At 46.1% G+C, this 18437-nt stretch overlaps 1 protein-coding gene across 2 annotated transcripts in view; it reads right to left on the bottom strand.

Moving 5' to 3' along the window:
- Positions 1–18437, bottom strand: part of RASAL3 (RAS protein activator like 3) — a 245284-nt gene that overhangs the window by 124405 nt on the left and 102442 nt on the right. For both annotated transcript variants that reach the window (XM_086960667.1, XM_086960658.1), the window contains exon 3: positions 17904–17985. In XM_086960667.1, coding sequence (XP_086816793.1) covers positions 17904–17985 — 82 coding nt within the window. The remainder of the gene's footprint in view (positions 1–17903; positions 17986–18437) is intronic.

Raw genomic sequence — 18437 nt, 5'->3', positions numbered from 1 at the left:
GCAGTAGCCCAGGCACCTGCATTATATAAAAATCATGTAGGATGGGATGAGGATTCACCTCCTCACAAAATCCAACTAAAAAGTGAACCAACTGCCCAACTGCAGTATCCCATAAAGCAAGAAGCTAAAAAACAGGTCAGGGAGATCTTAGATCAACTTGAGTACCAGGGGGTGATTGAAACATGCACCTCTCAAATGAACAATCCTTTGTTTCCTGTCTCCAAGCCAGACAATTCATATCGTCTAGTTTTGGACTACAGACATCTTAATACATGTTGCAAAACCTTTGCAGTACAAAACTCGCATAGTGCAGCCCTAATGAATAACATAGTTAGGAAAAAATATAAAACGACATTAGACATTTCTAATGGTTTCTTTTGTCAAAACATTGCACCAGAAAGCAGATATTTGACCGCTTTCTCTGCATTTGGGTCACAGAAAAAATTCTGTCGACTCCCACAGGGGTTCAAGAACAGCCCAGGACTATTCTCAGCTAGGGTAACAGAGTTACTACAAATCTATGATGATGAAGCATTATCTTACGTAGATAATATTTATCTCACAGACGACGACTTGGATACTCACTTGAAAAGAGTGAACACCATTATACTTGGGTTCGCAGCAGAGGGTTACAAATTCAACTTTAAAAAGTCCCGAATTGCCCATCTGACAGTACTATTTTTAGGGTACGAATTATCAAGTGAAGGGAAAAGCCTAGCGGACAACTTCTTAGAGAAGTGCGCTGTACTCCAAGCTCCAAAAACGCTGAAGAATTTACAATCAATACTAGGTTTTCTGAATTTCGGAAGAACTTACATTCTAAATTACGCAGAGAGGGTTAAACCTCTCTACGAACTAATAAAACCTGATTTAAAACAAATCAATTGGACTCAAAAACACACAGAAATTTTGAGATCACTGCAAACAGACATGTTAGCAAAAACAAAATTAGATACACGTGACAACACGATCGATCTTGTAATCCGAGTCATCCCAGGAAGATGCGGATTCACGTACCTGACCTCTAATGAGGGAGAAAAGGTACCAATTTCAATTAAATCTCACTTGTACACACAAGCCGAAAAAGCATTCAGTCGCACAGGAAGAACTGTGAACGCAGTGCAAATCGCATTAGCAATTGAACGAGAACTAGCACACGGCAAACGGATTAATATCCTTACAGCGGAATCCGCCTTCGAGGCGCTATTCAGCCCAGTAAACCTGCCTACAGTGTCACTGGATCCGAAATGGATACAGTGCATAGATTCTCTAGGAGCGGAAGATGTGAAATACTATTTCGCCCCGCAATTTGAAGAACTGAATGATTTAGAGTATGAAGAAGAATATCCTCTGCCAATCGAAATTCTGCCTCTCCCACAATACGCCTGTATAATCTATACAGATAGCTTTGTACAGCATTTGAATGTAGAGAGCAAATCCTACAATGCAGCATGTGCGATCATTAAAGGTCGTTGGCTGTGCGGTAAATTTAGACCGAAAATAACAAAAACCGAATCAGTAAAGTACTGTTCGGCTCAAAGAACTGAAATCAGATCTTTAAAGATGGCGCTCGAAAATGCAGAACGCGAATTCCCCACACTTATAGTGTGCGATTCTCATTTTTGCGTCAATTCTTACAATAACAAACTGCAGAGTTGGATCGAAAACGACTACAAAGATGACACAGGTGCCACAATAAAGCATAAAAAGCTCTGGAACGAGGTAGCTCTTTTACACAAAGAACTACAAAAGACTCACGTGATTCACGCACAGAGTCTTCAGCGTGATGGCGTTCACGTTGCAGGGAATTCATTGGCTAATACAGCCACCGCGGAAGCAACTAACCCGGCTTCCGTAGCCACAAAAAAGCGTACAGATAAGTACATAGACGGGGAAACCATGCTGGCAGTAAAAACGACCGTAAAAGGCGACTGTGCAGCACTACCCGTAAACTATCCACTCAATTATGCATACATAATCGATGCAAACTCCGTTCCTTTTGCTCGAATCCCTGGAGTGGGGGACAGAGTAATTCCAAACATGAACAGGAGAATATTTTTAATAGCAGACGCACACATGGGTTTGGGTCTAAGGCACAGAGAGATCAAGGAATCACTGACTGAATTACGATCAGTATTCTGGTGGCCGGGAATGAGTGTAGAACACCAAATATATGCAAACAACTGTGAAAACTGCAATAGGGATCGCAGTAGCGAACATTGCTACCGGCTACCAGTCAGAAAGAGCGTAACGCTGCCTACACCCCACCCTGCGTCCTATTAATAGTTAAGACGAAAAGCACTTAAAAAATGAGGTCCCCAGCGCTCGGCTGACGCTAGAACGGTTATAAAAGATTTGCGAGTCAATATCGGCACATACGCAATTACCACGTTCCATTCTGACCAGGGTCCTGCTTTCAGCTCTCGAGCCTATAAGGAGGCCATGGCTAGCATGGGAATTGGGTTGCGGTATTCTTGTTCGTCGCACAAGTGTGGTAGAAAGAAAAAACCGGGATATAAAGCAATCTATAACTGCGAAGGTATTAGGTTCAGGCGCTGGGTGGGTCAAACATTTAATAAGTGTCCAGACTAGTCTTAACAACATGCCAAGAAATTCTCTAAAAGGTTTCAGCCCATACGAACTATTGTTCGGAATTAGAATGAACGTTCAGGACCTCGATAGTCAGATGTCAGTGGTACAAGAAGAAACAAAGCAGTTTGAAGTAAAAGACCGTTTGGCTGTTTTACAGGAACTGAATGAAACAAGAAAATCATTAAGCAACATAAAGTTAAAGCAACAGCCAAGTACCACTGACGAGGCACCACCCGCAACAGTCCCAGCAAGGCCTGTCTGGATTCCAAAGATTGGGGATCTAGTCAGAGAAAAGATCGCGGTGAAGAAGGAATTTGGGCCTTCTTACAGAAAAGCAGTACCTGTCTTCGCAGTCACCGGAACAAGATCAGTTGTGCTACCGCCCCTTGCTGGTAAAAAGGAGAACAGAGTCGTGTCCATCGACCTGGTTAAACCACAACCATGTGGCCTATAATCAACAGTAGGCCCAGTGGACTCCCAAGAAACAACAGAATACCCAAACTTGCAACAATCCAAGAGGTTCAAACTGAAAGACTAATCACATTCGATCAGCCTGCAGTGCACAATGAAGGACTATGCAATAATGCCATGGAACTCGTGCCTCTTGAAACACAGATTGAAACAGTTCGTCAAGAAACAACACCAGTCTACAATGATGTGGCATCAGAAAGTGCTACCGAAAGACAGATTGAAAGAACAATCCCATCAATTGACAGAACTGCCTCTGGTTATTTCATCAACTTCGACAACTTCTCTGAAGATCAAAACGACCCCGAAGTGATGCCAGAAACAAAAAAGTCTTTTAAAGAAAAAGCAACGGAACTCTTTCATCAACTGAAGGAAATCTACCTTATTTCCCCTTGGCTAGAGTTCTGGTTCGGTCTAGGTGTATTTTTCCTCCTGCTTTGGCTCATCATGGTACTATGTTTGGGAAAATTCATTGAAGAAAAATATATTACAATGGACACAGCAAGTCAGAACATCAACCTAGTCCTGAAACCACACAGATCATCCCACGTGAAGAAAAGAGAACTGTCAACAGTAAATATCACAGCAATTCCAATACCTGGTGGGGTAGTATGGGAGAAAACAGACTATGAGATCTATGGTCCGGTCGAAATCCTGAAGTATCCTCATCAACTAAAGGTTTCCTTAAGTGACTTTTTGACACCAAGTGCATTCTCTGATGATTGGGACTTTAACAGTATTAATGACATGATGTCTGATTTAGTAATGTCAGCTAGATTCACGGGTCATGATTATTTACAAGGTTCATCTAGTTATGAGCAGTTATTCTGTTACACCCATTATGGGGATCATTACTTGCATAAATCTGCACAGCCTAGAAATGTTTTTATGTATAATCAATGGGAACATTGTGCTACACCACCTAAAAGCAGTTCTAAAGCATTTTTTGAGAAATTCAAACACTTCTCAGGGTTTAACACCAGTGATGCAGAAACGTTTTATTATAAACTGTTAGATAAAACAGGAATGAAAACAATGCTGACAAATTCTAAATTGATATATTCAGAAGCATTTTATGACAAAATTATGACATTTGGTTTTGATTATTGGAAAAATAATATTGAAACGAAAACAATTTGGGGTACAAAAGATTGGCAGGTGCAAGGCATAGAAGCACTGTTTAGAACCTGCATGATACCAGAACAAATGTTATTTTTAAATGACACTGTACACCAAACATCCTGTCTTGGCCTAGCCAAGAACAAAGACCTTAAAACACCGTCTATACCAAAGCCAATACCTGAAAATACAACAGCTGATATTGAGTTAGACGTGTCACACATTTTACATTTTAACAGAACACATCCTGATTGGAAAAAGTGGTTAATCTGGCCTACAGACACAAATAGCTGTCAAGATAGGTTCCTGAATAAAACACAGGGGTTAAAAATGACCAGATTAGACCCTAGATATTCCCAGAGACAACATCCAGGGATTATAACAACATACAGTGTAGGGAAACTCTGCCTAGAATGGCTAACTACATCCACACTGGCTGAAATTAAGCAACACTTGTCTTTATTAAAAGATGGTGCTGATTTGCGCGATTTCATTCTTGGACCACGCAAACAGCGTCAAAGGCGTTTCATAGCGACCAGTATCTATGCTGCTTACAACGAGGCTTGGAAAGTAAAGCAAATTGAAACTGCTGAAAAAATACGAGAAATTGATCGTATTAATTTGGAGAAATCACTTTCTGTGGTAGACAATGGGTTAATGACTCTGTCTTCCAGAATATATTCTTTGGACAATATTGTATCCTCTGCCTTTGATGTGATAGACAGAGATTTGCTAATGTTACAACATGGCCAGTCTCAATTACGCTCTATTATAGAACTAGGCTGGACGCTGCAAAATCTTCGTTCAGGCTATGTGCCTTGGCGTTTAATCAACACAACGTCATTATTTTCCATTTTTAACCTTACTGATAAACAGATCAGTTTGGCACAGAAAGGAGCAGACTATACAATCCTGAGCATCGAAAAACTCGAGAGATTACCATTGACAATGTCAGAGAGTCCTGTCATTGAATGGATAATACACGGAATTATCACAATTCCGATAACAACTTTCCGATTTCATAAATGCCTTGAGTACATACCTGCTGGCCAATATGAACAATTGGGTAAGGGATATGTAAAATCCGAATGGAAATTACCATACACTCATTCTTGCTATAGTGACAGCGACAAAAATTTATTTCTTAGTGGTGACAACTGTAAACACTCACTAAGCGGTATACTTTTGTGTCAGGGTATTAATTTACACGGAGCATGTGATGGCAATTCAAACAACCTTTCATGCCACCAGCTAGTCACACCTGCAACTCAGATAGAGCCCTTCTTTATGCAACTCGCAAACGGGAGTTACATTCTTATAACGGATCACAGGTGCTGTGGCCTCGCGCCAGGGAAAAGTTATCTAGTACAAGTAACGTCCATGGTCAAATGTTGTATGCAAGCATTGTTTCCGAGCGGGCCTCCAGACATAGTGACTCCCCTCTGGCCTCGTCTGAATCTCTATTCTATACGAATTGATACATTAAGCAAAATGAAATCTGTGCTTTTACAGACAACAGTGCCTATAACGTCATCTAAAGAGACGTATGATCTTCTAGTCGCAAGGATGGCTACTGAAGTCCATGACCTTTTATCAACAAATTGCCCCGTGCATTTCGTAGAAATGTTCAGCCAACTCCTTAACATGTCTAGTGCAACAAGCATCCCAGACATATTTAAGACAGTCTTTACGGGACTGCTGACACCCTTCCAGGCAATTTTGGGAATCTTTCCTAATTTTGTACACTCCATTTTTGGCGGCATACCACTATTTTTGGGACTCATCGCAGGGATTCTATTTTTGACCATCCTGCTACGTTATGGCAAGCCTCGGCTCAGACATAGCTCCCATGGGAATGGAAGAGACAATCCTAGCAATGCGCTACAGGGACAGGATAACTAACGTCCTCGGATTGGCCAGGCTGAGAGATCTAAACATGACCTGGTTCCTTTCATTCAGACCGATATGGCAAAATTGCATTTTACCTGTGCTACGGTGTATGCTTTGCGGCGATGAATGCGTGTTGGACATCTGTCTTTCACTTCCATCAGCAGTACCAATGGACGTCGATACTTTGCTCAGTCCAATAACGGCTCACGCATTGTGTTGTCCCCAGCGGCTACCAATCCTGATGACGGCATTCGTGGAGACTCCTGTACTACAGCCAAGTGGTAACAGTGGAGCGAGTGACAAAAGCAACATCATCCAGGTACAACGTTCTGTGAGCATTGCTGGTCCTGCCTTCGATGACAGCAATCATTCTCACACCTGCCAAGTTACAGCGCTATCTAATTTGGTTGAACTATCACCTGATTTTGTAGACCAATTCTTTGCGAGCCTGTCTGATACGATGTTCTCACCCATAGAGAAACAATAACTTTTTGAGAAGCTCTCCGACACACAGCGTTCCCATGAACTCTGAATTCGGCCTTCAGTTTTGATCAACAAAGACTGCAATAAGCTTTGGAACTCTATGTTTCCCCGTTCAAGCATTAAAAAATTTTTTTTTTTGAATTGGACATTTTTAATAATTCACCTTTTTTGGCACGAACAATTCTTTGCTTAACGTAAAAACTATTCTTAGAGAACAGAAGCTTCACACTTCTATTTCTAAGCACATCTAGAGACATAACAACATAACACCAGCCTCTAGCACACATGTTATTACTATGCATTTTTATGTGATGATTTATCTCGCATTTCTTCTGTCAGAGATACTTCATGTGTAATTCTTTTTGCATAATCGTTCATTGATTTCATATGCAATACCTTTTGAATGATTACTATGCTTTTAAAAAACGTACAGTACCTAAATTCCATGTATTACAAGTACGCCTATTTCGAATGCATTTATGTATTTTGGGGTGGGCAATGTTACACATACATCTAATTGCTTAGTTTTAGTGATTTTGATGGACATGAAAACGTGGAGTGGGTGTTGCGTGCTTATCTAGGTTCCTGATCGATACTGTGACCTTATGCCCCTATTCTGCTATAAATCCATTTATTCCCTATATTGGCATAACCGTTCAAGTACGATTTTCTGAAAAGTCATCTCTGGCCTCACACGAACAGAGCCACATTCCAGCATGACTCTCTGCTACTTCCTTTGCGACCAATTAGTGCAATGACAGAGCAGCAGTCACTATCTGATATTCCTAGATAACACTCCGAGTTCTTCAACAAGATAAAAACTTAGCAAACCTGGAAATCCCCGCTTGCTATGTTTTGATTAGTAATGGAACTCTAATGAGCAACTGATAACTGTCACTTCCTAGTGACATCTTTAATTGACGTCTTATGTCCAGCAAACTTGCGTCAAACCCGGCACCTGTCAGGTATAAATATTACCAACGTTGCCTTAAGCAATGTGAGCTGTTAGCTGCAAGCTACTGTTGCTGATGCCAGCTGCCTGCATGACCCTGTGTTGGTAAAAACTAGCACTCTGTCGCTGCAGCCTGCTATCCTGTGGTGGTGAAGCTGCTGATTACCATTATCGCCGCTACAGCGCGACCTATGGTGCAGTACGCTTGAGGAGCCGTGCAGCCGTCCTCTGCGAAGACATCCAGCCCAGCTGCCCGCAGACGCTGTCACCCCTCCTTCCTCGACGCGCTGAGAGAAGCCGCTGCATTTCTCGTGCAGAGAAATCCAGTCCCGGCGCTTCCGGTTTACCCTCGCGGGTGACTGGGATATCGAGAGAGACCCCTGAAGGAGATACCAATCCTCCATCATTCTATTCAGAGGTATGGTGTTGACTAAACCCTTAGACGAGAATTCTTGAAACAAACCTTGGCAAAACCAACTTAACTTAAAGCTACTTACTTACTCCCCCTTCTCACGTGTTAGGCTTAGGTCAGGCACACTGGGGTAGGCTTAGTTAGAAGCACCAGTTGAGTATGTTAGCCTAATGTATATATGACTGTATATATGTTTTATTACTTTTAAACCATTGTATGGCTAAGAAACCATATCAATGCTTTTACAGTTCTATTTCACAATACTTATCTTACTGTACGTACTTTTTATAATAACAATTATTGCAATTGTGGCAATACATTTCTCTTGTACGAGAAGAAAGACTGTTCAATAAATGTTAACCCTTTATTGATAAACGCCCGTCTCTCTATTCTCTACATACTGTGAAAGTAAACTGCACTAGACTGACTGAGTGAAATCTATGTCTATTGTTTCACACGACCCTAGAGATCGACTCTTGATCTGAGGAGCAAAGTTGTCATGTTGCACGGTTGTTGGAAAACTGAATCCCTTCTTGTCTGTGCCAAGGAAGCTGATCACTTCCTATGCAGAGAAGAAAGTTTCCAGTGACCTCTGAGCTAGTTGGTAACACAACCCAATTAAGTTTAGCATAGTCAGTGGAGGCCTGGAATATAAGCAGTTCCACGTCGATACTACTGTTTATGTTATTCCAATGCGCAGGGCCTAGTGGGAAACTAGGAACTACACTACACCAGGTCCTCCCTGGACCAGAAACAAGTATCCTGGCACCAGTTTTAGGGCATCACCCTTCATCAGCCAGGCTAGCTTGAATCCAGTGGTGTAGTGAGCAAGGGACCCACGTCTGGACATACCCTTCCCACTTAGGGCGACATATGGAAAAGAAACAATTGATTGAGACAATGCAAACATTCACTCCCAGTCATAAGGATCTGGTTTAAATCCATAATTATTTTGCTCACCACACCACCACAGTTTGGACCCCGCCATATGCAAATAAGTCTTGACCCTTTTCTTTAGGGGAACAGTCCAGCCCGAACTGCCAAGCCAGGTCCTCCCTGGACTGGAAACAAGCATCCTGGGACCGGTTTCAGAGCATCACCCTTCATCAGCCATGTTAGCTCGTATCCAGTGGTGTAGTGAGCACAGGACCCCCTTCTGGTCATACCCTTTCCATTTAGGGCGACATATGCAAAAGAAACAATTGATGGACGGAATGCTGGACAATGCAAACATTCACCTCCAGTCACAAGGATCTGGGTTTAATCCATCACTCTTTTGCTCAATATACCACCCCACCCCAGTTTGGACCCAGCCATATGGAAAAAAGTCTTGACCCTGTCCTTTATGGGAACAGTCCAGCCCGAACTGCCAAGCGAAGTGAGCTAAAGAACGATGGTGGATTCAACCCAGATCTGTGACTGGGGGTGAGTGTCTGAAAAGTTTTAGCGCTCCATCCATCATCTCCTTGTGTTTGCTTTGTTCACCCAAAGTTGGCAGGCTATGCCCAGACGTGGGTGCCACTGGATTCAAGCTAGCCTGGCTGATGGGGGGTTTTACCCTGAAACCGGTCCTTGGGTGCTTGTTTCCTGTTCAGGGAAGACCTGGCTTGGCAGTTCGGGCTGGACTGTTCCCATGAGGCACAGGGTCAAGACTGATTTGCATATAGCTGGATCTGAAATGAGGTGGCGAAGTGAGCTAAAGAACAATGATGAATTCAACCCAGATCTGTGACTAAGGGTGAATGTCTAAAAAGTTTCAGCGCTCCGACCATCATCTCCTTGTGTTTGCTTTGTTTGCCCTAAGTTGGCAGGGTATGCCCAGACGTGGGTCCCTTGCTCACTTTGCCACTGGATTCAAGCTAGTCTGGCTGATAAGGGATGTTACCCTGAAACCGGTCCTTGGATGCTTGTTTCCTTTTTAGGGAAGACCTGGCTTGGCAGTTCGGGCTGAACTGTTCCCATGAGGCACAGGGTCAAGACTGATTTGCATGAACTGAGGTGATGAAGTGAGCTAAAGAACAATGATAGATTCAACCCAGATCTGTGACTGGGGGTGAGTGTCTGAAAAGTTTCAGCTCTCCGTCCATCATCTCCTTGTGTTTGCTTTGTTCACCCTTAGTTGGCAGGGTATGCCCAGACGTGGGTCCCTTGCTCACTTTGCCACTGGATTCAAGCTAGCCTGCCTGATGAGGGGCGTTACCCTGAAACCGCTCCCAGGATGCTTGTTTCTGGTTCAGGGAAGACCTGGCGTGGCAGTTCGGGCTGGACTGTTCCGATGAGGCACAGGTTCAAGGCTGATTTGCATATAGCTGGGTCTGAACTGAGGTGCTGAAGTGAGCTAAAGAATGATGATGAATTCAACCTGTATCTGTGACTGGGGGTGAGTGACTGAAAAGTTTCAGCGCTCCGTCCAACATCTCCTTGTGTTTGCTATGTTGGAAAATTAAGCACTGGCAGAATCCTTTTTTTTTTTTTTTAACTTTATTGTGCAAAACAGACGAATTACAGGTATGGGCCTACAACCCCAGGGTCCGGCCGCTAGTGTTCGTCAAGTAAATAAGCAGTCAGTAAGGCAGCAGCTGACCCCGGTAGGTCCAGCAGAAGTACAGGATACACTTTCGGCAACACAGGAAGTATGCAGGATGCACGATTTTTGAGTTTTATAAAGGAACAAAGAGAAACAAAAGAACAAACAACTCAAGGCGGGTGCATGATAAAAGAAGTCGAGATCAGACACCGGGGACCTACCATAACGGATCGGAAATCAGGAGGATGTTGGAGAGAACCAATTGGGGGGGAGGGCAGTGGGGAATCAGGACAATCGAGTAAGAAATATGGTAATCAAGGAACCTCAGAGGTCAGGGGGACATAAAAGCGTCTGGAATATCTACGAGGGGGGGTGTACAGATGTTTCCCCGGTAATTGTTCCATTGGCCCCAAATTGCACTCCACGCCCTAGGCTTGCCCCTAGCCAAATATACCGTCTTCTCCCTGAACATGCACCAGTCCATATTCTCCTTCCACGTCGACACGGTGGGAGGCCGTTGGGAACCCCAGAGCTGTGCGATGTCCCTTTTGGCAATCATGTTCCCAAGTGCCGCCCACTGGGTCTAGGCGATGTTGTAATCATTCGGCTCCCACACATTCAACAAACATCTTCGAGCCTCAGGCAACAGAGCGACCCCAGTGACGCACTCCATCACAGCATGCACACGGCGCCAATACGTAGCGACCTCACGGCACTCCCAGAGGATGTGAAGAAAAGTGGCACTCATTCCACACCGCGCCTACACAACCCATCCGACGAAAAATCCATGGCAACCAAACGAGGACCAGTGACATACACGCGGTGAAGAATCTTAAGCTGGACAAGGCGGAGACGGGCCGGAATGGCAACTTCTTTAGGGGAGGATAGTGCAGACTGACAATCTTCGTCGTCCAATTCCAACCCGTCTCCAGCCCAGGTCTCCCTGAGGCGCACCAGGAGATCTGCCCGATTGTTAATCAACTTTTTATAGATCAAGGAAATCGTACTATCGGGCAGATAACCATCAAGTATACGGTCCTCAAGCGGGGAAGATTCAGGGACCACGGCACCGGCCGTGAAGACCGACAGTAAAGCATGACGCACCTGTGCATATCTGAAGAACTCCCGCTCACTCAACTCATATTCACTCTGAAGCTCCGCAAATGATTTCACCGCACCTTTCACCCAGATATCACCCACCCTACTAAGTCCAATCGTGTCCTAGTTCTCAAAACCTTTCGTCGTCCAGAGGCATCCCAATTGTTCCGAAGCAAACAAGGGGGTTGCCTGCGTCAGTCGATCATTCCACCCCATAGCCACATTAGCATCCTTCCATACACGCACTGCGATTTTGGTGGGTGCCGTGAGGTTCCTCCCCGACGTCGAAGAGTAGAGTGCTCTGTTAAAGTCGCCACCGGGCAACAGGTATTTATCCATAGCATACGCTGGATTCAGCCCAGGAGCGTATGTAGCATGGTTAATGGCGGACAACTGGGAGGCCCAATATTACCTCCTGATATCCGGGAGTGCGATACCCCCGTCATACCAGGGGAGTGTCAGTTTTGAGAGAGCACTGCTCGCCCGACCGTCCTAAACAAGTCTCCTCTGTAGCCCCTTCACCTCCCGAAAGTAGTGGGCTGGAATAATATCAAAGGAGTTCTGGAGTGCGTAGAGAAATCGGGGTAGGGACATCATTTTAAACAGCGCCGCTCGACCAAGTGGGGACAGCGGCAGTCTACGCGAACGGTCCACATCGAGCTTCAAGCGCCGGAGAGGAGGAAGGAGATTATGCTCGTAACGGGCAGCCAAGTCCAACGATATATGGACCCCTAAATACTTGAAGCCAGAGTGAGAAATTTGAATAGGGAACCTGGTAGGCAAGGGAGGAAGACCACCAGAGATGACATATACACACGACTGAGACCAGTTGATAATCAACCCGGAGTTTTTGCCAAAGGAAGTTAGGACGTCAAAGAGGACGTTGAGGGACTTGCGAGGGGAGGTAAGATACAGAAGAATATCGTCAGCATACAACGACACCCGGTCTTCAAAGTCAGGGGTCCAACGAATGCCCTTTATCGAGGGTTCCCATCGGAGCCAGGCAGTGAGTGGTTCCAGGCCAAGAGCAAAGAGCAGGGGGGACAATGGACACCCCTGTCTAGTACCCCTCCCAAGAGCGAAGGACTGGGAGACTCTACCGTTAACAACCACCTGAGCCAGCGATCCGCATATAGTAGCCTCACCCAACTAATGAATCCCGCACCGAAGCCAAACTTTTCAAGAGTGGCCCAGAGATACGGCCACTCTATCATATCAAAGGGAATCGTGGCGTCTAATGAAGCCAAGATGGCCGTTTCCGAAAGAAGCTCCGCCCTCGCGAGAACGCCATGAAGGCGACGCAGGTTTAGAGCAGTGTTCCGGTGCGGGATAAAGCCGGATTGATCTGGATGGATCAGGTCACAAATAACAGTGAGGAGGCGGTTGGCAAGAATCTTAGCGAGAATCTTAGGCTCAGCGTTTAGTAGGGAGATAGGCCTGTATGAGGCACAACGGTCATGCGGTTTGCCCTCCTTAGGAATTACCACTATAGTGGCCAGGCACTGATCAATAGGAAGAAAGCCAAGATCACGCGACTCCGTGAACATATCACGGAGGTATGGTGCGACCTTATCTGGGCGGAGTTTGTAGAATTCAATGGGCAAGCCATTTGGCCCCATGGCTTTACCGGAACGGAGGGAACGAATGGCAGTCGCTATCTCATCGACCGACAACGATGCCTCCATACTCTCCCGATCCTCTTTAGACAGGCAGGGCAGCGCGATGTCTCTCAACAAAAAACGAGAGTCATCCTCATACCTGTCGGACACAGGGGAGTAGACCACACGAAAATAGTCAGCAAAACATTCCACAATCTCACCAGGGTCAGTCACCTCCACACCATCAGGATTCTGAATCACAGGGACAACACGATTGGCTCTCTCCTTCTTATCAAGCCAGGCAATCAGCTTACCCGCCTTGTCACCAACGTCATACAATCTACCTTGCTGTGCTCTGTACATCGTTTTGGCAGCATCTGTCACAAGGGATTTATACTCAAACTGTTTCAAGCTAAGGGCGTGGAGTTTGTCCCGGGTGACACCCCTGTCTAGATCGTCTTCTAAGTCCAATATTTCAGCCTCCAGACTCTCAACCTCCCCATCCCTCGCTTTCTTGGACTCTTCTATTAAGGATAGGGCGTGTCCGCGAATAACAGCCTTAAAGGCTTCCCACAGGGACACAGAGGACGAGACAGACCCTTCATTCTCCAGAAAGTATTGGTCAAATGACTTCGTAAGGCTGGTGCGGGTCTTGGGGTTGCGTAAATGCCAGGGATTGATAGGGGCGACCCGTCCCGCAGAATGTAGATCCATATCAAAAAGAAGTAAAACAGGAGAGTGATCCGAGATACCCCGGGCCAATAGGCTAATTTCCCCAATGTAGGAGGACTGGACAGCGGGCATAAGGAAGTAATCTAGCCTGGAGAAACTCCCATGAGCGCCGGAGTGAAAGGTGTAGTGACGTAACGTCGGGTGCATTAGCCTCCAGGAATCCACCAAACCAAAGGTGTCCAGGAACCCACCGAGCCATGACTGAGACACGGGAAGGTCCCTGGGGGGGTGACGATCCAAATCGCCTGAAAGTACCGAGTTGAAGTCCCCGCCCACAAGGAGAAGACCATCAGGGAGCCCCAGCATCAGCCGACCAACGTCTGAGAATGCAAGAGGTCTGGAGTCCTGGGGGTACATAAACAGAAACCAAAGAAAGAGTCTTGCCCTCCCACCTACCATGAGGGCGGCATAGCACCCTCTGTCGTCAAGAGTGACATTATCAATTTCAAGTGGGAGGGAAGACCGGATCAGAATACCCACGCCCCTAGAACCAGTGGTGAATTCAGAGTGTGCAACCAGTCGGTAACCCCATCTATTCATCGCGTGACAGACATTGCCAACTAGGTGCGTCTCCTGCAGGAGTACCACATCAGAGGACAAACCTCGTAAATACTGCAGAACAACACCCCGTTTTATACGATCACCCAAACCGTTGACATTCCAAGATATAAGTTTCAGCCCACTACCTCCCATTCCCAAACATGTTGCATGGGGTTCCCCATGAAGAGCAGGACATCAGGATCAGAGAAAGAACCAATACGCCGCTTTGAGGAAGGAAAACACAAACACAACCCCCCCCCCCCCACCCCCCAACCAGAACCTGTTATAACTCCCCCCTCCCTGCACCCCTGCAGAAGACTAAAAAGCCACCCCAAAATGCAGTGTGCCTGTCGCCCTAACAATCCCATTCTACAAAAAGACCCCGGAGGAGGAAAGAGGCCCGTTCCCACCCACCACCCAAATGTGGACTACTACAGGGCAACAAAAACAGAAAGATAGTACCCAGCTGAGCAAAGTCCAATGTTCAGAAACCAGGGACCGAAGAGTCACTTATGCTTAGGCTCACCACCCTCGGCACCGCCAGGGTGCTCCGTACGATCACCTCGGCCTGGCAGGGAATCCAACCAGTCACTCACACTGTCCGGTCGGTCAAAAAAGAAGGTCCGTTCCTCATACTCCACACGAAGCCTAGTAGGGAAAAGCATGGCGTACTTAAGGCCCAGGTCCCGGAGACGCCGCTTCACTCCAAGAAAGCCCATCCTTTGTCTTTGCACAAGCTGCGTGAAGTCCGGGAAAAAGTTAATCAAGGAGTTTTCAAATTTCACCGGGCCATGCACTCTCGATGTCTGCAAGATCGCATCACGGTCTCTAAAGTAAAAAAGTCTCGCAATGATGGGCCTCGGAGGGGCGCCCGGCTTAGGTTGTCCGCCCGGGACTCTGTGTGCGCGATCGACCGCGAAGAATTTACTCAAGCCCGAGGGGGCAAGATGGGTGAGGATCAGATCCTCGACCAGGAGATCCACAGAGTGAGTCTTGGGGTTTTCTGGGACCCCAATGACGCGGATGTTATTGCGCCTTGCCCTGTTCTCATAATCCTACAGTCGATGGGACATTTGGTCATTCACCGATTTTAAATTCCCAAGTTCAGTTTGAAGTTCCACCACATCGGCCGTGAGGCTGGAGGTCTTCAGATCGAGTGATTTGACCTTTTTGTTCGTTCTAGACAGGTCGGCCCTGATCAGAGTGACATCCACAGCAACCGTGTCAATTTTGCTAGCCAGGGCCTCGTATTGCTGGCCGATGGTTTCCCTCATGCCGGTGATGGCGCCCATAATGTCCTGCAGGGACAACTCGGCAGGGACGGAAGGGCCGCCTCGGGCTTCCTCCGGGGAACGACTGGGAGGCCAAGGGGAGCCTTTGACTTGAGTATACCGATCAATAACATTTGTCTGGATCGGTCCACCACGAAGAGAAGTTTTGGTCTTCCGCTTCTCGGCATCACCCTTGCCCGCCATGCTGGAAACTGCTCCCCGGAGGGGCCCACACGACCGAATGAAAATGGCCGCCGACAGTCCAGGCGCCAACGAGACCACAAGAACTGGCTCGTAGGACCAAGAAAAGGCACGATGTGAGTCGAAAAGGATGAAATGAGGAGACAGTTCAGACACTAAGTGGGGGCTGGACTGGTCCCCAGCCGGGCGAGACGGTCTCTCAATCAGACCATGCGGGGATCCGGGAACGAAACCGAAAGTAGAGATGCGGTCACCGATGAGGCCCCACTGCCGTTGTTGTTCAACTCCGTCCCAGATCCGCAAGTAGCCAAGACCCCGGCACAGCCTCCAGGTGGGCCAGAAAAGTTCAAAGTGCCATAACTTCGGTCGCCGATGTCCGATGTCAGTTCTGAGAAGAGTTATGGACTCAGCTGAGGTACATCTTCAAAGAGCTGTCCAAGAAATCAGGATATCATCAGGATAAATTGCGAGGAGCGGCGAGGGTCCGGGGAGCTCTGTGCTCACGTGACCATCTTGGATGCCCGCTAAGCTCCTCCTCCCCACTGGCAGAATCTTAGTGACTGGGCACATCTTGGAACTGGAACGGCAAATGTAGGACAATATGGCGTGGAGTCAGCAGCCATGTAAGAACCTGTGAATCCTGCTGCAACATACTCCAGTGGAAAACTTGTTCATCCAAACCGCCCGTCTGATGCTTAGGTCAGAGTCAGTCTGGTTGTGGCAAGGTGTCCATCTGTATAATTCCAGAATTCTTTACCAGACTCATGTTTTTATCAATTTTATCAGTCATGGAGGTATTAAGAAAGAGTGCTGGGAATGTGATTTGGTTACCTTTAAGGTACCGCACTCAAAGAGAGATAATCTTAAAGCAACTGCTGTGAAGAAGGAATGCCAACTCTGCACAATATAGATTAGAAGCTCAGATGCTAGAAATAATTGTTGTATATTGTAGGTATTCTACCAAAATTATGTTTGGACAAGTGCAAGCCCTAGAGGCATGGGCTTCCTATCACATCACCAAACAATAACTCCAAAACATCTGTGAAATGCCCCAAAGTCTAAATGAAACACCCTACCAGACGGCATGAAACAGGGGACAGTATATGAAATACCACTATGTCCTCAGAGAAATGTCAACAAAATATTAACAACACGTGTTCCAAAATACCAGCATGGCATGCCTGAAACTGACGAAAAGCCTAAACACTGATCTGTGGAAAAAGGAGTGGCAGCAATTTATTATGTGTAATATCTAGAAAGTGAACAAATGATTGGGTGGCTCGTTGCCAGCGCATGCTGCGGCATTCAAAATAACTGCAACAATGACTTTGTCTCTAGTAGGAAAAGGAATATCAAGCGATTCTTTGGCATCAAGATGGATTCTGTCATCTCCGCAGGGTATAGACAGGAATGGCAATTAGTAATGTGTCAGGTAATTTGTTATAAATTCTCTGGCAGAAGAAAGAATGCTAACTATAGATCGGGAATGTCCATTCTGTGCCAAGAAGGAAATGCCAGCTCTCTGTCTAGACTCCATATTTAGCTTCTGGGTGCTAACACCCCATGGAGCTCCTGTCGATCTTTGACCTTGGTAGGAACGCAGAATATTGAAGTGCGAGTAGCCTGTAGACATGATGAGGATACCTGCCTCTCATGATGGCATGTCATAGTTTCAGATGAAGGTCCAAAAGACAGACAATGTGACTGACTGGGATGAGGCACTAAGGTGCGTGTAGGTCCTTTCACCACTGCTTGACCACTGTTCTCTTATTTAATTCTAAAAAAGGGATTTCATTGATTCACTTAAACCCCTCTAGCTTGCAATCTGCCCTGGAAGGGCACATAAGTACTGTCTGCCTGGGGAGAGAGAGAGAGTGAGATCTGGGAGTGTGAGAACAGGGGAAGTTAATCCCACTGTGTTGCCCTATTTAAGACTTGCTTGCCCAATGCTTGAACAACAGCGACTTGGGCTACACAAATCTTTCAAGAAGCCACACTTGTTTTTGGAGGACATACTCACCAACTTCGTCCAGACTGCATGCATGCTGCAGGCTGGACCCCGACAAGCAGCTTCCAGTTCTATTCCGTGTTCTGTATGTGTTCTAGAAAAGAGAAAATAAACCAAGAAAGTTGTACAATGAAAATTTTTAAAATGTGCTTGTATTGTTATATCAATCTAAGAAACAAATTCCATATGTTGTGGGCATACCAACAGCTTACTGAATGACAACCATGCTATGGATGTTTGGCTAATGAAAGCATTGGGGTTTATCATGAACACTGTGACAGATAGAGAAAAGCTAAACGGTTATTTCTTATTGAGAAAACATTTGCGATGCAATTAGGTATGGGCGGAAAATCCGTTTCGCTCGCGGATTTTGCGGATTTTCGGGAAATCCGCAATCCGCGAGATTCGCGAATCTCCCGCAAAATCCGCAAATCCGCGAGCAGCGGATTTTGCTCGCACTGTTCGCGTGAGTTCGCGGCTTCCCAGTACAACTTCGCGCCCCGCGAATAAGTGCTAAATTGCAGAAATACGATCTTAGCAAAACTG

Source organism: Lissotriton vulgaris, chromosome 1_1 (genome assembly GCF_964263255.1).
Source record: "Lissotriton vulgaris chromosome 1_1, aLisVul1.2, whole genome shotgun sequence".
NCBI classification, from domain to species: domain Eukaryota; kingdom Metazoa; phylum Chordata; class Amphibia; order Caudata; family Salamandridae; genus Lissotriton; species Lissotriton vulgaris.
Note: the sequence above shows the minus strand (reverse complement) of the source record. Positions and strands in the feature narration are given on the sequence as shown.